The 25,240-nt window shown below is 44.7% G+C and overlaps 2 protein-coding genes across 5 annotated transcripts; one reads left to right on the top strand and one right to left on the bottom strand.

Moving 5' to 3' along the window:
- Positions 1-3,901: 3,901 nt before the first annotated feature.
- Positions 3,902-9,019, bottom strand: RPL15 (ribosomal protein L15). Of its 3 annotated transcripts, none has more exons than XM_068935430.1 (4): positions 8,826-9,019; positions 7,655-7,839; positions 6,467-6,603; positions 3,902-4,261 (listed from the first exon to the last, which is right to left on the bottom strand). In XM_068935430.1, exons 2-4 carry the CDS (start codon positions 7,824-7,826, stop codon positions 3,956-3,958), a joined length of 615 nt encoding a protein of 204 aa, XP_068791531.1. In that variant the 5' UTR covers positions 7,827-7,839; positions 8,826-9,019; the 3' UTR covers positions 3,902-3,955. The 3 variants fall into 3 exon arrangements, with proteins under 3 accessions (XP_068791531.1, XP_068791533.1, XP_068791532.1); XM_068935432.1 differs by having other exon boundaries at positions 7,655-7,836; positions 8,826-9,006; XM_068935431.1 differs by lacking the exon at positions 8,826-9,019 and adding an exon at positions 8,283-8,617.
- NKIRAS1 (NFKB inhibitor interacting Ras like 1) lies at positions 9,017-21,302 on the top strand. 2 transcript variants are annotated; one of them, XM_068935419.1, is made up of 5 exons: positions 9,017-9,096; positions 9,746-9,828; positions 10,581-10,707; positions 17,848-18,089; positions 20,937-21,302. In XM_068935419.1, the coding sequence occupies exons 1-5, from the start codon at positions 9,024-9,026 to the stop codon at positions 21,174-21,176; spliced, it is 765 nt and encodes a 254-aa protein (XP_068791520.1). In that variant the 5' UTR covers positions 9,017-9,023; the 3' UTR covers positions 21,177-21,302. The 2 variants fall into 2 exon arrangements, with proteins under 2 accessions (XP_068791520.1, XP_068791521.1); XM_068935420.1 differs by lacking the exon at positions 9,746-9,828 and having other exon boundaries at positions 9,024-9,096.
- The last annotated feature ends 3,938 nt before the right edge of the window (positions 21,303-25,240 follow it).

Below are 25,240 nucleotides of genomic sequence, written 5' to 3'. Positions count from 1 at the left end.
ATTTGATAGTGAAGGAAAGAACGCTCTGTTAAATTTTTGGCAGTGACAAGGGGCCCAGAAGAACTGCGTTCCAAACCTGGCTTTCCAGAGGCCTCTCTCTTCTGGCGTGTTAAGTAAGAGCACGGATAGCCACAAAATTAAATGTTGCACAAGAAATGTAGCTCAATCACTTCCTAACTTGAGGGAGCTAGACTTTGCAGCCTAAACACCCTGCATGTAATTATTAAATTAAGGCTGATTCAGAACCTTGACATATGAAGATACGAACAGCACAGAGACTCTCCATCCTTTTACAGTGCTATAGGCGTCAAGCAATTACTTGAAAAGGATTGGCTCCAAAAGCTGGTGCTTGTTTAAAGGACCAGACAAGACTGATCAATTCATATCCAAATTGCTTTGTTTGGGCTGCAGCAGTGTTTCCTACAGTCTTGGTATTCCAGCTTGATACTCTCAGAACTGCACCTATTTGTGCTGCAAAAGAAACGAGCTGTGCAAGAACAGAAAGATGGTGTTTTACCCATTCTGGAGAATAAGCAGATAAAAGACTAGGCTATCAGACTCTTTTTAGAGTCTAGCTTTTTGATTCATTAGCTAGATAGATGGAACTGTTTATATGTAATCACTTTTCTTTTCGGGTGAAGGCTATTGAACAACTGCTGCATTATAAGGACAAAGATAAGGGTAAGTCTAGATATTACTCTCCTCCATTGCTAACTGCTGCACTTTAAAGACCCACAGAAAATCACCAATGACATTCTGTGACCTTCTACTGCAAGGCACCAACTGCCCCCTCCATCAGCACCCGTGCCTAACGCAGGCACAACGCCGGCTTTACTCGGCTGGCTTTACTCGCAGCAGCCAGGTCTTCACACCATACCACTGCCAGTCAGCAGGTCTCTCCCACCCAGCTGGGTTACAGAAAGACTCCCAATGCTTAGGAGACAACAAAAGAAAACAATTGCACTCGTTGATTAGTATGGCCTGTATTTTTCCACTTACCCAGTGTTGCCAAGTAATGAGCACATCTATTAGCAACATGGAAGGGAGCTTACTACTTGCTTATTCAAAGAACATTCGCTGATTTACACAATCTGTTTTTACACATCCTACCCTTTGGGAGGACAGAATTAGTTTTGAACAGTGGCTGAATTACTTGTCAGGCCCCCATCTTTTACCAAATGCTAAGTGATTAGTTAATCGAGGTAATTTACCCACACATATAACAGTAAAATCCATAATGTAATAAAAGCTTAGAGTCATCTATTTTTGACAGCTGCTGACAGCCTGAAATAAGCTGTTACCATACAGCCATGTTTCTCTGGAGTTTAACTGGGGTACTTTTGTCTGTCCTCGAAAGGACCAGACGGCTTCTCTTAATTATCTTTAAAACATGTCTGTTCAAGCTGAGAAATAAGTAATCTTGAGAGCAGAACAAGCAAAGTAGATGCCTTGGAAACTGATTATCAGATTCCTTGGTCTCTATTAAATTTCACAAGTGGAATTGCTGCTGCCCCCTCTTCCCTTCCCCATAAGCTAGAGCTTACTTAACATCTGTGTCTCAGTGAGATCCCTGGTGTATGAACTCGAATCACAGCCTCTCTCACTAGGACTACTTAATAGGTCTCAGATGACGGATTTTCAACAGAATTCGTAGAACACAAACAGATTTGTAATCTCTGTTGAACTTGCCCCACAGGTTGAAAAATCAAGTAGGAAAGGCAGAGAGCACAGAACCTCTCTCTAGGCCTGGCATCCCAAGCACACAACCCCAAACAAAAGTTTTCCCTCAGTTTTCCCCTTTTTAAAATACAGGCTTTAATAAAAAAGGTGTGTGTGTGGGGGGGGGGGGGGAATTCACCTTTCCTCTTCACACAAATATCTACTGCAATCCCCCCTCCTTTCAACCCAAAACCACAAAGTTTAACAGAGCATAAGACACTTCCAGTGTGAGAAGATGTTGCTTTTAAGGCAATCCAATTTCCTCAAGACTTGAGATGAGCAATACCTAGAGCTCCCATTGAAGATAATACCATCTTCAATCCATCTGTTTAAAGTTACTTAGCTAGTCTGATAAATACCTTGAAATATATTGACAAAAATATAAGACAGCAAAGAACTCTTTGAAGGGAATGGTATTTCCACACCCTTCCCCCCCCCCCAACCCCCCGAATTTTAAAGCTAGACGAGCACAGGAACATGAGAGGAAATCTGAAGCAAGTTTCACTGAAGATAACCTGCTCTCTGCCCTGCCCAAGGAGTTTTGAACTGGTGAGTGATACAGCCTCAGTGATGACAGCCCAGTCATCTGGTACCAGCTCCCTCATCACTAGCAAGCACCCTAAATAGCTTAATAAGTGCTAGTACAGCACAAGTTATTTACCATCAGCCTCCAAGTTGTTACCTTAAGAAATGGATACGTCTATACACCACTTAAGCCCTTAAAACTACAGAAAACAAGCAGCAGCCCCCTCTCTGCTTCATCTTCCCCTCCACGCTTACAGCAGCTGTTATTCACTGAATCTGCACTTAGAAACTTTCATTTCCTGTCCTACATCATAGCATGGGCTGCTTTCAAGAATCCTCTTCTTCCTAACTCCAGTTCCTCTCCCTCATGGAAAAGGTAAATAGAAAAACAAAGCAAAACAAAAAAACAAACAAAACCCCCCAGCTTCCTTATTCAAAGCAGCAGATAGCACTTCTTAACAGAGCTACAGAATGCTTTGATTTCCACCCCCCCCCCCCCCCGACTCAAACAAAACATGGCATGGAAGGATTGCTTACAAGAGACTTCTTGATGTGTTCTTCCCGGCTTGAAGAACGTGCTGCCAAAAAGGCCTCCTGTAAGAGCTTCAATCAAACAGCAAAGCAAGTTCTAATTTTTCAGTGGAATAGCAAATCTTGGACATTTCAACCCCAGCACTTTCTTTTCCCATATCCCAAGCTGAAGCTCTGGGAAAACAGCTGCTTTTCAGGCCTTCTGCTGATACTTTTCCTATACCTACCCTTACATGGTCTTATGAAAACCCAAGGAGCATAGGAGAGCTGTGCAGCTTACTTTAACCAGAAACTGCAGTTACTCTGCACTCAGCAATTTGTTCAAGTTAACTCCGTGGTGAAAGGTCACAGGGTATTTTACAAAATGCAGCATAAAATACTCTATAACTTGTCAGGCATCCAAATGTGATTTATTTCCACCATCTAACCATACAGCGTGAGAACGTGGCTCAAGTGCCTGTAACATCACAGAAAAGTTCTCTGGTCCCCTAGGCACATCTAAGATGCTCTGCAACTACTATAAAGCAAAGAGCCTGAAATCCTGCCTAAATGAAGTAATACTTACTCTACAGTAAATATCTCATTATACAACCTAAAACATTGTCGTTTTCATTAAGTGTCCCTATTTTAAATACTATGCACTTTAATGAACGTGAACTATGAACTTTAATGAACGATCTTAGTCAATTTAGCCTGCATTTGCAGATATACAGGCTCAAGAGCTAGTTTCACACTGAAGAAGATAAAAAACAGAACTTGAAAATAAAATTTTCACTAGCATTTAATCAGCTATAAAAATAATCTGGCACTTCTGATTTACATCTCATTGCACAAGATCAAAGCTGGCCTTCAGTGTAAGCACAATTCAGAGACACACCCACGTGTGGAAAGTGAAGAAGCATCCTCATACCAACAGAAAAAGAATGAGGACTAGCCGTTAACTGCACACTGCACACATACCTTTTCAGCCTTAGTAAGAGAAAATTGTCACAGAACTGTGCTCAGGGTCTACGTTCTTCACAAACTATTAAGTTTACAGTTTTAACAGCTTATCAAGATACGAACACAACTGAACTCCGGGAGAACTGTATGCTTCTCCATGTAAACAAAGAAGCAGCAGAAGCACTTGTTAAATTCAACAACCTGCATAAGCTTTATTAGATTGTTAGATTTACAAGAATTAACGGTAACGGTGCAGCTGCAGGGTATTGCGTCTTCTCCAGGCAGCACGACGTGAGCCACCAATGGTGTGATGGAATTTGTGGCCCTTGCCAAGACCTCGACTCTTCCGTCCGGCTGATGTCAGGCCACGCATCTCTCTGTGTTTGTGAACTGGCTTGGTGATCCATTGGGTATCAGGGTTGCGCCTGATGGCCTTATGGAAGGGATCAATCAGGATCACTTCAAAAAACTTGTAAGTGGAGTCTTCACCCACCCAGTAGGAGTTCAAGACTCTCAGAGCCCCACAGTGACGGCCAGCACGTTCCTATGAAAAAAATAAAAGTAAATATCTATAAAATCATGGAAGCAGAGGTAATCTTCATGCAGAAAGATATAAATAACTCAAGCCTAAAAATCTAGGAGGCACTAGAAATTTAACTTTGCCCCAAGATAGCTATTCCTTGCGGGGGGGGGGGGGGGGGGGGGGGAAGGGGGGAAGTTAAGAGGAAAGCTGTATTCAAAATAAGACTGCCAGCATTCCTAAGTGAAATGGGTTTTTAAAAGAACATAAGGAGGAAAGCATTTGGTAAACAAAATAAAGAACTCTTTCACAGACAGAAGCACCCACTAAGTAAATTCCGAGTCAAGAACTTCAAGGTGAAGATGTGGATAAAGAGCACAAGCTACACTGGGGCCATAAAACAATCTTTTGTGGGAAGTTATGAAATACTAATCAATTTGAACAACCAAAGCTAGAGGGAAGAAAAACATTTCTGTAGAGAATAAGCTGGATTTGATAGGAGAAAAGGAACAGCTGATGTAACAGGTTCCACTGTTTGTTCCATTGCTATTAGTGCTTGCTATTCCTATCCTCAGTTGCGGCTGGAAAGAAGTGGTATTGGTTTAGAAAACAAAAATAAAAGTAGAAAATATTGATTATGTAACTCAGCTTGCCTCTCCTGTCAAAAATACTCCTTATTTTAGAGTTAAATACTACAAGCGTGCCCAACCCTAGGACTTTATCATCATGGGAAGGTATGAACCAACAGATCCCATCCATATTCTATCCCAGTGCGACCCAAACTATTACTAGAGTCTTCCACTAAACAAAGATTGATCATTTCCTGCATATGTAATAAAGTCATCAGGGAATACCACATATTAAGCACATGAGCACTGAAAGCACAGAACCGCATTTTTAACTTTAAAAGAAACAAGTGATTAGTTTAACTAACATGTCCCATTTCCTTTTTTTTTTTTTTAAATAAGCACTACATTCAACTTGCTGAAGTTGTATGCCATAACACATGCCAACAAAGACATCAATGGAACGCAGGAGCAAAGTCTGAAGCATGCTTAAAAAGGAGAAATTTTCAAAGTTCTGGAAACAGAAAAACCTTCTATTTAAGAGGTGTAAGGGCAATGAGCACTCCCCATCATTTCACAATGTCTCTTTTTTGAGTCTGCAGACCAGTACAATATTAACCTAACCCATGGGAAGAGATTAAATTTTTTTCCACAGATAAGAACTATATCTCTTCAGCCTGACTACTACTGCGACATTATGAAACTTCACTAAGGTCTCATCTAATGAAAGTTTTTATTTTCAGTATTTTAGCAGATATAACATGTCCGAGACCTTCTGGTACTGGCATTTATTTTCAGAGCCTACAAACCAGCTAAGTATATTGTACAGCACTATTACCGTAAGAAACGTGCTATAGGATTTAGGGCAGGAACTCATCTGAACTCTGTGAAGGGACCATTAGCTAAAGCTAGCTAGTAATGTTTCTTACCACAAACAGCGTGGTAAGAACATTAAATAAAAAAGTAGGATTTAGAAGATACCACAATTAAGGATCTTACAGTCTGTTAATTTCTTTTTCCTATGCTGTATCCATCTTTTGTATTCTGGGATTCACACCTCATTACATGCCCCATGCTGAGTTCATTTCATATGCATGACCTTACTTCTTGGAAAGCTGAGCTGCACTTTAACTGCAGTCTTCAGAAAAACTAGAGGCTAAAAGGCAGCTACAGGCAGAAAAACTAAGAAGTCTTCAGAAAACTAAGACCAAAATTGTGTTACTACATATACCTTAAAATACCCATGTTACTATGAAAATTCAAGACCAGGAATGATTAGTTTGAACTACAGAAAGAAGTCATGACTGAAGTCAGACACCTTAACATATTCAAATTTGATTTTTCATGCCCAACTCCCTATTTTGCAGTTTTATACTAGTTATGTATCTATTTTACAACTATTGTGGCATATTTCATCTATAAACATACACTACACACTTCAATAAGCCAAATAAGAAATAGTTTTCTTCCCCTCATAGAATAGTTTTTCGCTGGTCTTAGCACAACTTTTTAAGACATACTGGTGCTTTCTTGCTATCCCTATTTAAGATCTTTTACATAACACATGAACCAGTGACTTTTTGCCCAAGTATCTTCCACTGTCATACATTAAGACCGACCTTCCTTCCCCCAAGTTTCTGAGCAATAACAACAAAATGGTCACCTCTGCTACAGACTGAAGACTCCGGGCAAACTTCAGCTGGTTAACACCATGATGCACAGGTTTACCATACGTTGCACCTTTTGGGACTGGGCGTTTACGACCACCACGGCGAACACGGACACGGTAGATAACATAACCTAAAAGACAGAGCAAGTAGCAAGTACCAACTACCGTAAAAGCCATTTTGATGCCCGTATCGTATTTCCCAGCTCAAAAGCTTTACACTAAATGCTGCAGGAAGTAAATAATTATATCAGTCCTCATTAAAATCTACAGTTGGAGGTGAATGGCACAAGATGTTTTTGTTCTTTCCGATACAATGGAATAATAGAAGTGATATGAAATACTGTCACGACTATTTTTCATTTCCAAAACAGATTATATGGCACCTTTATACTAGGCAGTTCCAAATAGACTAATGACAGTTACAGGTATGCTGTAACACACACACACACCACAAACAAACAAAACCAAGAGAAAGCAACAAAAAAACGCCCAAAAACTAAAATCCCATTTCTGGCAGTTATATTGATAAAGCACTGAAGCACTAGCCATCTGTAAACCCTGCTGAAATCCAAACTAACCACTGGAAGATGACAAACCAGGCAAGCTTTACAAAGAGGAACAGAAGCTTAAAGCATATTTTCATGGTAAACAAACATACTGCTTCAAAGATTGCCCAAGTTACAGAGGGAAGGCCGTTTTTCCTCAGTGTATTTTAATGACCAGAAACTGTTTTCTGATGACAATACAAACTAAATCATCGTGCTTATTCGAGCACATACAGCTTGAATAACTCATGATAAAGCTTGGCCTGAGGAAGAACCCCCTGCCCTGAACACAGTGCGTCCATTACTCTGCCTACTAAAAGCAGTGGTCAACTTTGCAGTAATAACACAGCAGAAGAATAACTAGATCCAAAATCCCTCTGCTCTCCATCTACCAAAATGGCCAAGAGAGAGTGGGAATTCAAAGTTCATCATGAAACAAAGTTCTGGGCAGCAGGCACTGCTACCAACTTGATACATTTATAATGTTTACTTCACCCAGGACGCTCCAGACTTTTGGAGGACACCACATTTAAGATCCAGATCTTGTTATTTTACTGAGTACCACTTATGGAATGAGGTTGACAAAAACACAGACAGCCCTTCATTAAGCACATGGACTTCACCTCTGTCTCATTACCTTGCTTAGCCTTGTATCCCAGCCTGCGAGCTTTGTCTGGTCTGGTCGGCCGGGGAGCTCGATGCAAGGCAGACAGCTGGCGATACTGCCAACAGCGGACACGAAGGAGGAAACGCATCACATCTGACTGCTTTTTCCTCCATAGCTCCTGGATGTACTTGTAAGCACCCATACTTGTCTACCTGCTGAATTAAGAGACTGATGAAAACAAGCACCGAATCTGTTTCCAAATTTGAACAGCTTCCAATAAAGAGAGACTGCACAAAACCACAGATGTAACACTGCTGAGGCATAACATACTCTCAAGGTTCCTTGCATCGTTGCTACCTCTGGTAACTTAGCTCAAACTCTGCAGCCTGCACTGAGCAGGGCATACAGCAGTTACCAGCCTTGGCAGTTTCATTCCTCTTCACGTGCTCCCACATGCTGAGCTCTTCAATCGATAGGCCACTGCCTCACATATTTCACATACTAACAAAAATGAGAGCTAACATTTGATCTAAGTTGCAAAACTCTCTCTATAAGGGACTGTGAGAATGGTCTCTTCTCTTTACTTTGTGTGGTTTAAGTATCTCTTAAAAAACTTGTGACTTCGCCACAAAAACACTGCAGTACACTTATGACATACCTGTACCACCTGGGTTCCATCAGTTAGCACATATAAGCGAACTGGGTCGAATGACCACACAAATCACCACCAGAAATGCACAGCTGAGTTTATTTGCACGGAAACTGTCCACGCACGAGCTGCTTACACCCTCTCTCTTGAATCAGCCCCTCCACAGCTACCTTTTGCGATCCCAAGCTACCCCTCGGGGTGTTTTCAAACGGTTGCACCGTGGCACAGACCACCACGAACAAACTGAAAACCAGGAGTCAGCCTAAGGCGTGCGACCCAGGCCCAGCCAGGCCCAGCCTGCCCCCGCGGCTGCCCACAGCCGCCCCCGGCACCCCGCAGCCCCGGGCCCAACCCCCCGGCACCCACCCGGGCCCACTCGCCCCGCACCGGCCCTCCCAAGCGCCGCCCGCGGCCCTCTGCCGCCCCCGGCGCCGCAGGAGGGGCCCGGCCACCCCGCGAGGGCCGGGGCGGCGGCGGGGCGGGCGGATGGCCGCCGCCGAGCGGGGATGCGGCCGGATCGAGGCAACGGCCGAGCCCGGGCGCGCCCCTCACCTGATGGCGGCCGCCGCCGGAAAGGAAGAGGCCCGCCTCCCAGCACCCTTTGCGGCCGCATCGGGCTTCCGGCGCTCGCCCCGGTGCCCTCTGGGTAACGTAGTCCTCAGCCCGGCGGGGGCGAGGCGGCGGGCGGCTCGGCACGGCCTCGTGGCTGGCCGGGCCGAGCCGCCCCGCCCCCGTCGCCTCGGCCAGCCAATGGGAGGCGGGGGCGGGGCTCGGCGCGCCAGGCCGGCGCGGCTCAGCGGGCGCCGGGGGACGCCGTGCCCAGGTGCGCGGGCGCGGGCGCGGGCAGGGCCGGGCAGGCCGCGGCACCCCCGAGGCACCCCCCCTCCCCCAGCTGCCTAAGGGTCAGGAAATAGCGGGGGGGGAGAGGGGGGGGAAGGTGGACGTTAAAAAAAAAATCCTGAAAAAATTTCCCTCCCCTCCAAAAAAATTCCTCGGAACCAAAAAAATCCTAAAAAGAAGCTATAAATCCGAAAAAAAAAAAAAAGACTCCCCCCCCCACCCTCTCTAAAAGCCGTCTGAAAGCGGGCTTGGCCATTTAATTTTGTGGCTATCCCGTGAGCGGGAGCAGCGGGGGCTGCTGGGGCCGGCGCCCTGGCTGCGCCCGAGGGGTGCCACCGGCCCGAGCGGGTCCCGTCCCCGTCCCCATCCCCATCCCCGTCCCCATCCCCGTCCCCGTCCCCGTCCCCGCAGCGTGCAGCACGGCGCGGGGGCAGGCGCATCCGCGTGCCCGCAGCGGCGAGGGCGGCGGAGAAGGCGCCCGGAGCCGAGGAAGGTTTTGCGGCCGTGCGCCCACTGCCCGGGCGCTGCCGGGCGGGTGCCGGGGCCCCGAGACGGGGCCGGGGCCGAGGCCTTGCCTGGCTGCGTGCTGCTCGAGGTGACCTTCTGCTTTTTTCTAAACGGGCGCTTTGCAGAGAGCACCGCGGCTGGCCAAGCGGAGCTGGGTTTAAGCGGGGATCGAAGCCGGGCGACGCGAGTCCCTCCCGCTCCTGCAAAGGTACTCCTGCCGCCCGCGCTGTGTGCCAGCCCGATCCCAGCCAGGAGCTGAAGGTTTGGGGTCTGGGGCCCTGCCATGGCTCTCTTGCAGAAGGAAATGCCGCTGGCTCCCGGAGCTCCTCCTGGTAAAACCAGCCCCCGCCATCCATAGGTGGGAGTCCGCCCTCCCCCAAGTCCCCCACTGCTTTAAAACAGACCAATAAACCTTCCGCTTTTGCAGGTGCTTTCCTGTGCTTCTGTCTTTAATGCTGCTGTTTTCTAGCTTCTACTCTGTAAAAGCTAGAAACTTTTTGTGTGCGAAATAAAAGGGAAGGAACTGCTATTTTATCGCATTTCCAGAAGCCACCCTGCTACGGCCAGCTACCATCAGGCCTGCAGCAAAAACGTGGAGCCCGATAGCATAAGACTTGCTGGGTGCACGCACAGCAGCAAGCACGGTCCCTGCCCCAGAGGGCTGGAAATGAAGCGTGCGCGCTTACACGCTCACTTGCAGCCTCCTTGGACCCGAAGGAGCAGTTGTCGAGGCTGGAGTTAAGCATCAGTACCAATGGCAACAGCCTGAAACCTTAAAAATGGTGTGGGAGGAAGCTGTAGTCCTGAAAATATGGGTTGCTGATGACTGCATGAGAGGGAGCTGCGCCTCAGCGTCACCCACTGCTAAGCATTTTGCCTTTTGGCTTTCAGGGGCTTTGCTTCTGTCTGTGCCTGCGCTCTGCTAACGTGCAAGTGTAACAGATTCCTGTGTTTGAACAGGATTTATTTGCTGACTCTGCCATCTTGAAAAAGATGGGAAAGGGCTACAAGGTGGTGGTTTGTGGAATGGCCTCAGTGGGAAAAACTGCGATTTTGGAGCAGCTTCTCTATGGAAAACATACTGTTGGTGAGATATTTTTACTTTTTTCAGATTGTTTCCTTTTCCAAAATCTTGTTCTGTGTGGGCCCCAAAGCTGAGGACTGCTAACTCCACTGAGGTGAAGAAGGAAATGAATGTGGTTTTGTTTCGTCTCTGGGCCGTTCTTGAAATTCTTGGTCACTTATTTAGCAGTTTTTAAAGGTGGCTTGGAAAAGAACTCTTTCCCTGATGTTCCCAATTCTAAAATACTTGAATGTTTAAAAAGAAACAAGCACAAAAAGCAGACCGTGTGCTTGCTGCCTATTTACATAAGAAATATCTTGCTCCCTCAAAGATGCATTAGATACCTAAAAAACAAGTAGACATCATGTGATAAATGGAGAGACTGTTTAGACTTTTGTTTAACCTTCTTAAAACTTTATTGTGCTTGTTGTTGGCTAATATTTAATCAAAGTGCTGGGAAGCAAAACAACTCTGCTTTAGACTCCATGTTCTGTTCTGAAATTTAAGGGCCGAGTTTCTCAGCTGTCGTAAGAAATCCTCCCATGGAAAGCGACTTGAGACAGGAGCATGGGATGGCTGAGACTTGTTGTGTTGCAAAGAAACCAAACGAAGGCAAAGCCTGCCCGTTTCCCTCTCTTTCCACATGACTTGCCCCCTTAGAGGAGGGGCAATGTTCATTGGGCCTCACCTGACAAGGGGTGGCACTAGGAATGAAGCTAAGGGCTTTAGCAGAGCCTGTCTACTCAAGGGAGTAGTGTCTTTTGTTTGGGATAGTATATTAAGTGTAGGGGTAAGTTTTTGGATAAATATTAGAATTTCTTGAATTGTGCTTTGCAAGCGCTGTTCCTTTAAAATGTGTGGCTGGGAGGAATTTGCTGGCAGAGTGTGATACAGATCTGTGTGCTAATACCGTTGTTTAAAAGGAGGATTTCCTCTAATGTTGTAGCAACATCTGTTTTCTGCATCTTACCACGACCTGTGCACATTGCCTCGTGTAGCATTTGGAGCACTTCAGCACGAAAGTTGCAAGACATGTATACTCAAGATTTTTTCCTTTGCTACTAACCTGCCTCTCATCTCCTGGGAACTAAGTGATTGTCAAAGCAGCATGAGCAAAGCCACGTTGCTTAAATCTTACTGCCTTTCATTCCTTCCTGCCCCTAGCTCCTATTAGTAACTGAGGTAGGGAGGCTATTTGGGTGTTACTGATCAGAGCTATTCGTGGAAGCAGCCAGTTACGCGATTATATAACGTCACGGATACTCACTGACATAACCGGAGAGAGGCCTCGTGTTAGTGGTTTAGCTGTAAATGTCCCTTTATCACTCCTTAATGCTCTGCTCCTACTTGGCACTTGTGCAACACAGACTTTTTCCCCTTCCTTCTTGAAAAGATCCATTTTCCTTTGCCACAGCTCTGCTGTCATTTTTCAGAGTTAATAGTAGGGGAGGGAGCAGCTGCTAGCACAGGTGGGGTGCAAGACGGGGAGGAGGAAGGTAGCCTCTCATTGCTTTGCTTTTTGTCAGACTTCATTCCTAAGATGTTCAGAGAAACACATGAAAGAGTAAAGTCAAGACCAGAGTATGGAGTAGGCTCATCTAGAGCCACTGCAGCCCCAGGGGAATGAACGGCCAGTGCCCAGCTCTTTTGAATTCACCTGTGTGTGCCACCAGGCACATTTTGGGGAGAGGCTTGATATGTTGGTGTTTCTGGCAGTGCTGCCCCTGCTGTATGGTCGCTTTCCTCGCTGCACGTTCCTCAGCACGTGGGCAATGCTACCAGAGGGTACCTGAAAATATGAACAAGTGAAAAAGATTTCCAGAAGATCCTTAGCTATTGCTCCAACTGGTATTAAACTGCAGAAGCAGGACACCAACATAAGGGTCTTTGGTTCCTACAAGGCAACAACAGTTTGATAACTGGCAACTGCTTGATCGCTCCTCAACTGTTCTGAAATGCCCAACTCTATTGCTGGTGTTACCATTACAGGCATGGCCCCTTCACATTTAAAGCACTATTGCTAAATCTTGAGCCACATTTCCTAAAGCTTGTGAGCTCCAGAAAGCTGACATGTACATCTTGGCCGTTGGCCTTTTTGGCAGGAGGCAGAAAGGACTAGTGTGTTTGCTGAAAGCCCGTCTGTTCAGAGCCAGCTAGCAACGCAGCTCATCAGGTACAGCAACATGGACACAAGCTGTTTTGAAACCTGTGCTTCCTGACTGACGTCAGGAGAAGCTCTCTGCTGGTCTGAGGGCTGGGGAGCGGAGATGGGATGCGGTGGGGAAGAGTGCTGAGCTAACGCACGTAGTCTCTCCGTTCTTGTCAGCATCCATATCCTCCTTGCAATGACAAGAGGAGTGTTTGAATTTGGTTGCAGGCTTAGAGAACGAGGTCCAGTGTCATCGTCTGAGATGTCCAAGCCACTGACGTTGGGGTCTCCTCCTGGTGGTAAATCAGCCATAAATCTATGTCAGTGCTAATGTGCCTCCTGCTGACTTTCCTGTAAGAGGGAGTGGTGGCACTGCTGTTATCAGGGAAGTGATTACGTGTCCTTGGAGGTTTCATGCTGCTATATAAAGCCCTTGGCTTGGGAGTAGTGGTAGTGTAGACCCAGTAGTGGCGTGATTTTTTCCTAGAAAAATCTGCACCTTAGCTCTCCCTGGCTTGTAATGGATAAAGGCCCTAAATATGGCAGTTGCTTACATGTTCAGCCACTAGCGGTCTTGCAAAGGCACCAAGATTGCTTGAGGTCAAAGAGGAAAAATTACTAGAGAGGGACCTACTAGGTCTTCCCCTAAAAAAGGAAGATATGTGCCCTTGGAGCATGTGAGCAACAAAAGATGACATTTGGCTTTATGCTGGGCTTTAAAACCAGAGGAGGGGTAGTTTGCCTTGGGGTCCTGTGATGTGAGAAGAGAGGGCAAAAAGATGAGAGGCTGGTCAGAGCCTCTTAAAGTAATGTACATATTGCATGGCAGCCTGTCTGGCTCAGTTGAGAAGGGAATCAGACAAAACCTGAATGCAGATGTTTGAAATGGGTGTAGATTTATCTCTGAGTCATGCAGGGGCAATATTGCTATGGGTTGGGCAAAGCTTGCACACATGCATGTGGCCTTCTGGTACATGGGACTATCCCATTTTTTGTGGCTTCAGTGTTTTGTTTGTCCAAATCCTCCACCTTCTGTTGCACTCCCAAAGAAGGAGCGGCCCATCTTTTCTCCTCACTCATGAAATGGGTCCTTGACTGTCTTGAGTGTCTTGGGAAACTCGTCAAGTGGGAAGCTTGCCCCACTGGCTGGCCTGAGCTCTCTTGAGAGAGCTAATGCGAAAGTTACTGGCTTACCTTTAGCATGTGAGATGTCTATAAAGATGGTAGGCTTTTTTCTTAATCAGTACCTCTGTTCAGTGAAGGCTCAGAAAGAAGTCTTCTTTCTGCCTTTAAAATGTCTCTGACCTCTCAACTTGTGGTAAAGCTTATCAGCTAAGCAGGAGAAGATGAGAACTCATCCTGTAGAAAATACTATTCTCCTTATCTCTGCCTCCTGACGGCATAAATAGACGGTATGCTCAGGTTATTCATTAGCAGCTACTGCAAATCATCTTACCAGCTGGGAATGGAAACACTATATATTATTGTGGTAGAACCACAATAATGAGAGAGAATTTGCCTCACTTGGTCTCAGTTTGAGGGATTTGGGATTTTGGCTGAAAGACTTTGACAGCTCCAACTATGTGGAAGCTAATTAATCAAAATTACGCATTCTTAGGTCTTTCTTTTTTAACCTACCTCCTGACAAAGCTGCAGTCAGCTTTCTATTTTAGAAATTAATGAAAATGGAAGTGAACATATGCAACTGAGGGTGACAAATGTGGCTACTGGCTGGTAGGACCAGAACTTGATCTTGTAGCTGGATCTAAACGGACCAACTCCTGTTAAGGCCTGTCCAGCACTTCTCTGAGTCAGGAATCCTCTGATATCACAGAGTCACAGAATAGTTGGGGTTGGAAGGGACCTCTGGAGATCATCTAGTCTAACCCCCCAACTTAAGCAGGGTCACCTAAAACACATTGCCCAGGACCCTATCCAGACAGCTTTTGAATGTCTCCAAGGGTGGAGACTCCACAACCTCTCTGGACAACTAATATGCTGTCACTTGATCTAAGTAAAGGCTGTTGTCCTACAGTCGTACAAATGCTAGGAATAGCAACCTTTAGGAGGTCTTTGCTGAATTCCTGCAGGGCAGGGAGAAGGAGAGATTATATAAGTGTGAGATCTTCAAAAGTACCCGAGGAGAAACAACATTTGCATTGCATTTATCTTTCTGCATCACTTGGGAACTTCTGAAACTCCATCAGTCTTGAAATTTGTCTTTATTTTGATATCTGCAATAGCTTGCCTAGGTTGCCTTAGTACATTGAGCCTTTTTTTCCCCTCATTGGGAAACCACCAGAGGTTGAAGGATCATGCAAGCTACGTTTGAGGCTTCTCCTTGCAGTTCCTTTGTGGCAGCAGTTGGTAACATAGATGAAGACTTTCTGCCTCTCCTGAGGTAGAAGGAGCTACAGAGGTGTCAGGTGCTACAATGGCATCAGTCTCCTCTCTATTCCTCCTTTCCCTCACCAACTTTTTTCATCATTAGTCTAGTTTTCAGAGACACCACGAGACTGGTCACTGTCCGTTAGTTCCCCTTTTCCCCCATAGCTTCTGAACCTGAAAGCTGATTCCATCAGCCTGTTCGTCTGTGTCGCAGCAGTAGATATCTCAAAATATGTTTCTGTAAGTTTAGAACAACTGACGGCAGGATAGAGAGAACAGACCCACGTTAATGCTCTCTGCTAAGTAAAACCTAGCTGAGTTGGCAGCAGCCTGCAGTTGGTGCACGTGTAGCTCCCCAGCGCGAGCTGCCCTTGCCCGACCCAGGTCGCAGTTGTAGAAGGACGCCTGGGGCACTGTGTGAAGGAAAGTAAACCTGGGCTTCTTGTGGTGAGGAGGATGGGATGATACAAGATATGTTCCTAGGACACTGACCTTTCCTAATTAGCTGTGCTGCTCATACAACAGCTTGTCCAGCACATGTTTGAATGGAGATCAGGAAAATATTTAATCAGGAGTGTACTAACAAGAAGTGTAAATATTGTTGTCAGCAAGATTTCAGCTACCACATGGTCTGGGCTTTAGAACCAGGACCTATAATAAGGTAGGTATATCTACAAATTATCTGCATTTGATTAGTCCTCTGATGTATGTAGGTGAAATTTCACCTCTGGAAACCAACCCTGACACATAATTTCCAGTTCCCTCCAAAGACATTTTTTTCCATTTCACGTCAAAACGTGATGCTCCACTCTGCTGATTTACCTCCCAGGGCTAAATTTTTCCTCTTCTTTTTCAGGTAGGAAGTTAAAAGACAGAATTTTCACTGCTACTTTTAATGCCGTTAGGAAGAAACCATCACAGGAAAATGCAGATATATTAAAGACCGTTGAATTATAATGCAGTGTTTAGGTGGTAAAAACCCGTACAACATTATTCATTGCTTTCCAGAAAGAAAACCTATGTACTTATGAGTACAGTACATGATAGTTACTCATGCTAGATACTTCCTTGACCTGTCTGTACAATGAGGTAAAGCAGAGGAAGAAAAAATACAGAAAGGGCTCAATTACCTAGTTTGGTCTTTAAGAACGTCCCTGTAACACACTCCACAACCACACAGACTGTGTTCACGCTTCCTCTTTTTTACCTTTTTGTTTTGCCCTTCTGCTGTTAGTTTTGGTCTCTCATGTTAACGGGGCTTTATTGCGAAGCAAGATGAATTAGTTTGCCGCAAACCTAGTAAGAGTTTGATCTACGAAGGCTGCACAGAGAGGGGCTAAGAGAACAGCTTGTGCCACTTCTCTGCAAAGGAATGTTGCATACATCATGGGAAATGATCAGCGTGGGTGGAATTCTTCAGCTTGTTTGTCAATGTGAAGTATTTTGAATAGTGTCATTGAATATAGAAAAATCCTTATTTTCACAGTCTAGATAATCCCTGGTGTTTTCTTAAACAATGCACTAATATGGTCCCGTTTTGGCAGACAAAGAGAATAATGCGGTACTCATCAGTTGCCCTACAACAGCAAACAATCCATGTATATAGGAGTGCAGCGGAGGCAAAAACATGGCTAGCAGAGGGTTTGTTTGAAAACTTAAAGCTGACTCTGAAAGTGACCCAGCTACTCTATAGATACTTTGTTGGGATCTGTAACCCTCTCTGATTGCATCCAGGGTGACCATGAAGCTAAGCTGATCGATCTGTTTTCAGATTTGGCTTGGAAAAAATAGTTTTAATTAATTCAAAGTAAGCTACCTTGAATTTATCTCACATTTACCAGGGGGAGAGGAAGGAAGAGGAGCCAGTGTGCAGATAGTTACTATGGAGCAGGTGATATATATGAAAGCTTGTTCCCTTGTGCATGTTCTTACCCTGCAGTAAATGAGCTTGCTCCTATTAGCGAATCTGAGTCATTTTAAATCCCTAAGGGATGGCAAAAGCGCACTCTGTATTTGAGTAAATATAGCATGCACCTTGGCTTGCATGCAAACATCCCCTTCCCTTACTGGCTTGATTTCACTTGTTGATTAGTTGTACCACCAGTATACACATTCAGTTCCGGAATTATTCTTTGGGCTCCTGCTTCTGCAGTACGATCCAGCTCAGTGTGAAGAAAAGAAGCAGGCTCAAGATTTTAGTGCTTGACTATCTGGTGTTCCTTGGCTGTTCTTCCAAAAGGGTATGTTTGGGCAGGCCCATTTGCAACATGTTTGGCACAGAATTGGTAAACTGGGTGATTAGGATTTGGGAAACCTGGGGGAAGAGCCATATATAATCTTATCCCATCCTGAATTTACATGTTATGTGGATTAATTTTACAGGCATAATCATATACTTGTGTATTAGATGGTTGTATTTACATGGTCCCACTACCATAAATAGTTGGCATGGTGATCTATGAATATGGTCCTTTAGTGGGGATGACAGTCAAGGCTGAGTCCAGGTCAAGTCCCCCTGGAAAAATATGCACTGAAAGCTACTACCATGCAAAGTTTTACTGCAGTCTGAGTAATTCTTATAGTGCTGCTGTACTACCAGTTGAACTTTCCTGCTTGTTTTAAAACAGGCTTAGAAGAGGGTGCAACAATGGAAGATGTGTATTTGGCTTCGGTGGAAACAGATCGAGGCGTAAAGGAACAGTTACGGCTTTATGACACTAGGGGTCTGCAGGAGGGTGTAGAATTGCCAAAACACTATTTCTCTGTTGCTGATGGCTTTGTTCTCGTGTACGCTGTGACCAGCCTCGAAGCTTCCCAAAGGGTTGAACTGCTCAAAAAAGAGATCGACGTCTTTAGAGACAAGAAGGAGGTAAACGCACGATGCCTTAACTGCTTGGCTTATTTGTATATTAGTGGTAGGAAGTAAGGTTGCAAAGCATGAATTTGGTTTCTGTAAAACTTGCATACAAAGGAAAACAAGTTTGCCCACAGCCTTGGGCAGTCCAACAAAAGGAAGCTTTCTCATGCTGGGGAAGCCTAATTCACATGCCATGCAAATCGCGCAAAAGAATATGTGTGTGTGCATATGTGTGTGTGTGTGTTTATTTTTCCCTTACTTCCTCTGCTTCAGCTAAAATTCAAATAGCTGAATGCACAAGTCAGGACACTTATGACTAATAAAACATATGGTCTGCAGCGGTGCAGTGGATATGTTTTTTTAGATATTGTACATGGGAAGTCAAGTGCACAGAATAATATAACGAAGGGCATTATCTTTGTTTGTTTTGTCTTCATGTACTTGATGGCTTACAAACTAGTGTAATTGACAATGGGTCTCCCAGACATTAGTCAATTGGCAAAGCGGCTTTAATGTATTTTAACAACCATATTGAATCTATTCAATTGTGTGAAATGACTGCTCTATTTTCCCTTAGAAAGCAGCTAGTGTTTTCAGCTGACAGTGTTCCAGCTTAGCTAAACAAATATAACTTGCACGTGGCATTACCATTATGGCTTTTCTTACAGTATCTTTATACTCTCTAGTAGTTTTCCCTGCTAAATGTCTTTAGCCTACAGCTCTCCAAATGCCTCTTTTATGCTGTTAAAAAAAAAAAAAAAAAGGTGCATGAAGAATTAATTGGCTAGCAGTAGGGAGAGACTTTCCAAAATGCAACTTGCTTAGTACTCACAGCACATGAGGTGGTAGTGGAGGAAGGCAGGCTCATAGTTTGACATAAAGCCTAACATGCAGTCACAGGAGAGGTATGTTAGCTGGTAAGGCCTGCGGGAGCTGCAGACTGTCATGTATATCAGGGTTACTGGAGTCAGTCATAGCTACGCTGCAGGGTAAGGAAAGGTGGACAAGCAGGAAATGTTTCCTAGGCGGTGTGCTTCACGAGGGCCCTGACTTGTTGCATTAGGGCATATTCTAGTGCAGAGAGACAAGAGTCACAGCCCTAACAGGATGCGTGTCCCTGCTCTTGTGTGTTGCCTGCCTTCTCTCTCTCACTGCATGCAGGTATTTTAGAAAACTGCCAATTTGCTCATCCTTTGTGAGAACTGAAAGTTGCTGCGTTCTTGACCAAGAATGACATAATGGAAATAGTGGTGCTCACAATAAACTGGATAAAATTAGTTTCATCACTGAGATTTCCATTCCGTACAAAACAAGCTTTGAAGTCGGTAGAAGGTGAGGCCAGGAGTCCTTAGATAACATCAGCAGGCTCATGGCCTGGGCTCTGCTAGAACGTTTCCTTAACAGAATTAAGGCTTTATCTCACACATGGTGGTGCCTCTGAGCTGGCAAAACCTCACCTTGTTGAGTGACACAGTCCTCTGCTGTTTGGCAGATGACAGAAAACACTGATGACTGGTTCCTTGCCTCTGCTGGCTGTGGCAGTTCTCCAGCACGCACCTTAAAGTCTGGCCAAATTCTATACTAAATAGAAGTTGTGTTCTCTCACACTGACAGAACTGAACCATAGGTAACATTCAGTTGGAGCATGTGGTAAGTGCGTATGAAGATGACAGATTCTTTCAAAGCCTTTGCAAAGGGAGAAACATCTATCTAAACACCATGTGCTGCTATAGAAAAGAAAGGAAGCTTCAAATCTTACAGGAACAGGTCAAATATCTCTAGTGCGAAAGAAACAGGAGACATCCCAGAGTTAGCTTGATGAACAGGAAAGGGCAGGCAGCTGCGTCCATAGCAAAAAACTAATCCGCAGCAGGAGAGGACCTTATCACTAGGTCTTCGTCAAACCACTGCAGAGCACAGAGATGATCCCAGAGTTTGACTAAGCCATACCAATATGGCTACCCCTAATGACTGATACTGTTAACAATTTTTTTTTAGAAAATGATTAACTTAAAATAAGCATGAAGGAACAGTAATTCTACGTTCAGTACTGCCAAGAACAGAAGTACTGGGCAGGCCACGGAGCTCAGCTCTGCTGTACTGTCTTGGTGATACAGAAGTCACTTGATTGATCCTTACAACTAAGGGAATGACTTGATACAGCTATGCTGCTCTAGCTAGATAACTAGCTGCTCCTGAAACTGCTTCCAGTAGGATGGTACTGGTGCTTACCTGACCCATTCAGCTACAGAAGACTGTCCACTTAGGTCCCTCTAGTGGCTTACCATACCTGCAGGAGTGAGTAGCCAGCTGGGAGAGGAGCTAACAATTCAGCCTATGCCGCAGCCTTGCAGGGCTGCCTGATGCTGTCTACACAGGCATCCCTTATAGCAGGGATTAGCTTCATTTATGCTGCGAGCTGGGTAAAACCCACAACTGTTAGGGCCAGGCTTTCTTTGCTGCCATGCATTTTTTTTTTTCCAGTCTATCTCTCAAGCATCTGCTACTCTGAGCTACCTGGATCTCACGCGCTTATCATTTGTCTAGGGCAGCTCAATTGCAAAGTAAATGGAGAAAAGGGCTGTTTAACTTTTGCTCTCTTGGGTATGGTTTCCCTTGAAGTGATCTGTGGGGCGGACTCCAGCCTGTCCTGTCATTGAAGTCTGCTCCCATTTCGCAAATGTATATGAGGCTGATTTGAATCCACAGCTTACTCTTCCAAAATATATGCAGCTTACCTTGTGCCAGGGTTAAGTTAAAGAACAGGTCTGAATTGTGTTGCTATGTGCCTGCTGTTTAAAAGCGCTGCGAGTGGTGGATGCTTTTTGTATAAACCTCATCCTTTTCCTTTGTTTGTAGGTAACTGTTATTGTCTTGGGAAACAAAACTGACCTCCTGGAGCAAAGACAAGTGGAAACAGAAGCAGCACAGCAATGGGCAAGGGCTGAGAAAGTAAGACTGTGGGAAGTGACTGTGACAGATCGGAAAACACTGCTTGAGCCATTCACCTTCCTAGCTAGCAAACTCTCCCAGTCCCAGAACAAATCGGCATTTCCCTTGCCTGGAAGGAAGAGCAAAGGGAATAACTGTGATAACTGAGCCACCTTAATATTGTCTGCTGCTGCTAAGGTCACAGCCTTAGCCCTTTCTTTGCCATTTGCTTCTCACAATTTCACTTAAAGCAATAATCTCATTCAGCAATAAAATTAGCAAGCTCATGGCTAAGAGGTATCTTTCCTTTTTTGGGGGGCTTGGCTTGAAACAGTCACTGATGGTCAAACTCTTAAAAGCATGACAGGAATTCTCTTGCAACAATGGTTACAAGGTGAAGCGGAAGAGAGGCAGGCAGTCTTGTCTGTAGCAGGGGTTTGACTTCCTTGTGTACAGCATGTTGAGGGACAGATCAGCAGGCTTATCATTAAGCAATCCCCCAGCAAGCCTGCAGATCTATAGCCTCTAGTCACAAATAGTGCTGGCTCCAATACAGCATTAAATCTGGAGGACGTATGTTTGAAACGGTAGCAGTCCTTTTACCTTGACCTGAAACAGGGACACCCCTGGCCGCAGTGATTTTTGGAGCTACAGGAGACTGGGGTCAGCGCGTTGTTGCAGGAAAAAAGAGTGGAGCAGGAGGTACAACTGCCCGCAGATTTAGCCTCTGCTAGTGTTGGGCAAAGGGGTGGGGTGGGGGGGAACAGGACAACAAAACAAAACAAAAAAACACGTTGGAGGAAATCCCAGAACAAATCTTCCTTGACACGAAGGTTGTCAGCAAAGTCTGGCAAGCAGTGCTTTCAATTTAGGAATTTATTTGTACAAACCAGAAAAGCTCTCAGAGCGTTCATTAATTTAACTGCGACCTGAAGGACAACATACCTGTATATGATTTTGTTCCAGCATGTCCAGTACAAATCAGTCACATTCACATAGGTGATAATTTTACCGAGGAATTATATGGGACAACTCTGTAAGCAGGAGGTACTGCATCAGAGCGCTTAGTGCATTACATAACACTCCTACCCAGCTGCAGAGCGAAGCTGCCCTAATCCGCAATCTGTACAAAGCTAGAGGCCTGATAACAACTGGTACAAAGCACGGTACTGCTGTGTGAGAGGGGACTAGGGAGTGTAGGAGGCTGTCTTCTGGGAACATCCCTGTAGCAAATGCCCAGAAATACTTGTACAAATCTCTTGGCCTTAATAAGCAGCACATTGTCCAGCAGCATCAGCACACTATACCGCACTTGACTCGCCACATGGATAAACTTGTGCTGCAGAAATTTTCTGTCCTAGGTCAGCCTGTCAGTACACTAAGCCAAACTGAATATAGAGAGGCAGAAAGAGTGCAAAAGGTGACTGTTCTGAGAGAAGGAGAGAAGCCAGTTTTTGTACCCTAACACACTAATTGGTGCTCACTTCTCTTTGTTTTTGAAGATATGAATGGGGGAGAGGTAGTGAACTGAGGTACCCAGTTCCGTAATTTTCCACTAAATTAATCTTGTTTTGAAAAAATATTGAGAATTTAATTGTGAGTCAGCAAAACCACAAACAGTATTTGCACTGTCATATCATAACTGCTAAATAGTGTGTTTAATGAGCACAATTAAGCTGTGTGCTTATAGCATTGCCCTTCCTGAATACTGACAAACCCTGTCAGCGTTACTAATGTCAGAGAAACAGTACAATTCACTAAGAATTAAGCAAGCATTCCTGCCTTTACAATGGAGGCAGACGAAACTGTTTATGTGCTTTTCTCAGTATAGTTTGGATCGCTGTGGCCAAGGAGTAAGATAAGAGAGCAATTATGAATGAGCAAGCTCCTGTAATGTTTTGCAAGAAACATACCATTGCTCCTATTGCAACACTGGAGCTGAGTAACCATCATAGCGTGACCGCCCTCAGCCTGGCTAGTAACAGTCATTGTCCCACACGATGCTGTAGAACAACACTCCCTCCTCACTCATTTCCTACTGAATGTACATGTGCTCAGAGCCTTCTCCCCACCCAGAAGACACTGTGTCTGCCTGCATATTGGGGAAGTGGGGGTGACTTCAGAGTAGCAGTGGTTCACCACCTCCTTACTACAACCTCTCACCCAGGAACTGGTGATGTTCCCTTTTCAGCTCAGCAGAACCCTTCTTCATGAAGGGACTTGATTCAGCTTTGGATCAGTCAAAACAACCAAAGACCTCTGCTAACCTCACGCTATCTTTTAGGGTGACACTTGAGCCACAGGAGCATAGGTTGACAAGTGAAGTCAGTCAGGATTAACTTAAAGCGTGCAGAGATGGAAGGGAGGGAGGTGACTGGTTCCTATCCAGTTTTGCACCCCACAGGCTCAGTGCCAATCACCCTGTTGAGACTGATCTCTGTATGCTTTGCTGCTGGATTCAGGGGGAGCCATGTCGTGCGAGATCTGCTGGTCCAGATCAGCTTGCCCACTTGCTTCCCTGGACACTCAGGGCTTGACAATGACCTAAGAAAGGCAGGAGGAAAAGGGAACTTCTAGGGTGACTACAACCATGTTTCCAAATGGGTTATGTAAAGTCAAACAACATTCTAGGATCATTTTGGGCATTCACATAAACAACCGCTACCTATTGTTTTCCTTCATAGGCTTATTCTGCTGCTTTTTAAGCACTCAAATCAATTGCCTTTTCTAAATACTACAGTATTTCAAAGACAAGTGACGGAAATGGTAGTTTTTTTCCCTGCAAACAATGTGCACGCAGTGGCTTGTACCGAGTCAAAGTGAAACTCTCTGTAGTACAGTTTTACGAAGGGTTAATAAGTGAAGTACAACTGTACAATCCAGTGGCTAAAGGGCAGGACACGTATTTTGTTCTTTACTGTTCTACTGACTCAAAATCTGTCCTTGGTCACTGGGAACACTTACCTACTACTACACAGCTAAACAATCCTTTCACAGATAATGGAGAAGGAGGATTATTAAAAGGAGGAAAAAAAAATCAGTAAATTCAAACTTCTTTCTCCATTCCTCTTAAACTTCTGTCCTGCTGAAAGCAGGTTGCTCAGACTAGTCACCTGAACCAGCTCCCTCCCCCCTGCCAGTTACAAGAGTCTATTTGGCTCATACCGGTAATACAAAGCAAGAAGCAGACTAAAACCTATTGAGATTAAGCCATTTACATCCTTGCTCAGTAAAGGGGAGAAAGAAATGAATTTAAGAGAAAGTCCCTTACCAAAGATGCTTTTGGTATGATACAGGTCCATACTGCTAATTTTCCTAGGCTGAGCCAGACAGCTGAGGGAGTTTATACACCAAAACACAGTGTGTGTCAAAAAAAAAAAAAAAAAAAAGGCATTTTAGCAGACGAGGCTAACATACTACCACCTACCACCACCTAGCAAAGGAAGGGCACCTGTAATTAGCAAGTTATTTTGAACTAAATTAGATCTGATCTATATACAGATAGAGAAGTAAGTAAATCAAATAAATACAGATTTTTATTTTAAAATACTGAAATAAGTCTCAGAGAACAAGCACTCAGAAGTGTGTTGGAACGTGAAGTACCTGCCATGTGAAAAATGAGTCTTTATTTCCTGCTATTACCTTAAGGGAGTGGTCAGAAATACCATATTCACAACTACTTGCTATTGCTACATACTTCAGTGCAAACAGTGTATCTCTAGGAGATAATCTTTGTAGCTAGTTAAAGGATCTAGAGATTCAGCCTCCCTTACTCTCCTTTAAGCTGTCTTCTGCTAGCTACCCAGGACACTATCCTTACTCCTCTTCTAGCTGAGAATAGCACTCCATCAGAAAACCAGTCTCTTCTTCCTTTTTTCTTGACAGTTCCTAATCTCTTACACTTTTCCATCTGTACTTCTGAATAAAATATCAGTCCTGAAAAGCTAATGCTGTGAAAATGTAACTTAAGAAGTAACTAGCAAGGACTCTGCAGCAGGCAGCCTCTTCACGGGCCATGTGGGCCTGCCCAAGACCTACACAAGAAGCAACTGAAAAATTCTTACATTGCCATTCGTTGTATACTTATCTAGAAACATCTCCCCAAAACAGAAGCAGTCAGTGCACTCATCTGCAGAGCTCCCTTGTCTTTGTCCTTACCCGTATTGTAATCCTGGAAGTGTACTGACAGGCACTGTTCTGGTAAAATGACAAAGCAGGGCACTAAGCAGAAG

The sequence above is a fragment of the Struthio camelus genome, chromosome 2, assembly GCF_040807025.1.
Source record: "Struthio camelus isolate bStrCam1 chromosome 2, bStrCam1.hap1, whole genome shotgun sequence".
NCBI lineage: Eukaryota > Metazoa > Chordata > Aves > Struthioniformes > Struthionidae > Struthio > Struthio camelus.
Note: the sequence above shows the minus strand (reverse complement) of the source record. Positions and strands in the feature narration are given on the sequence as shown.

Coding starts and splice junctions, on each gene's coding strand:
- RPL15 (XM_068935430.1), bottom strand. CDS start 7,826: ATGGGTGCTTACAAGTACATCCAGGAGCTATGGAGGAAAAAGCAGTCA. Junction 6,604..7,654: donor GGGATACAAGGCTAAGCAAG/GTAATGAGACAG, acceptor TCTGTCTTTTAG/GTTATGTTATCTACCGTGTC. Junction 4,262..6,466: donor GTCTTCAGTCTGTAGCAGAG/GTGACCATTTTG, acceptor TTTTTTTCATAG/GAACGTGCTGGCCGTCACTG.
- NKIRAS1 (XM_068935419.1), top strand. CDS start 9,024: ATGGGAGGCGGGGGCGGGGCTCGGCGCGCCAGGCCGGCGCGGCTCAGC. Junction 10,708..17,847: donor CTATGGAAAACATACTGTTG/GTGAGATATTTT, acceptor GTTTTAAAACAG/GCTTAGAAGAGGGTGCAACA. Junction 18,090..20,936: donor TCTTTAGAGACAAGAAGGAG/GTAAACGCACGA, acceptor CTTTGTTTGTAG/GTAACTGTTATTGTCTTGGG.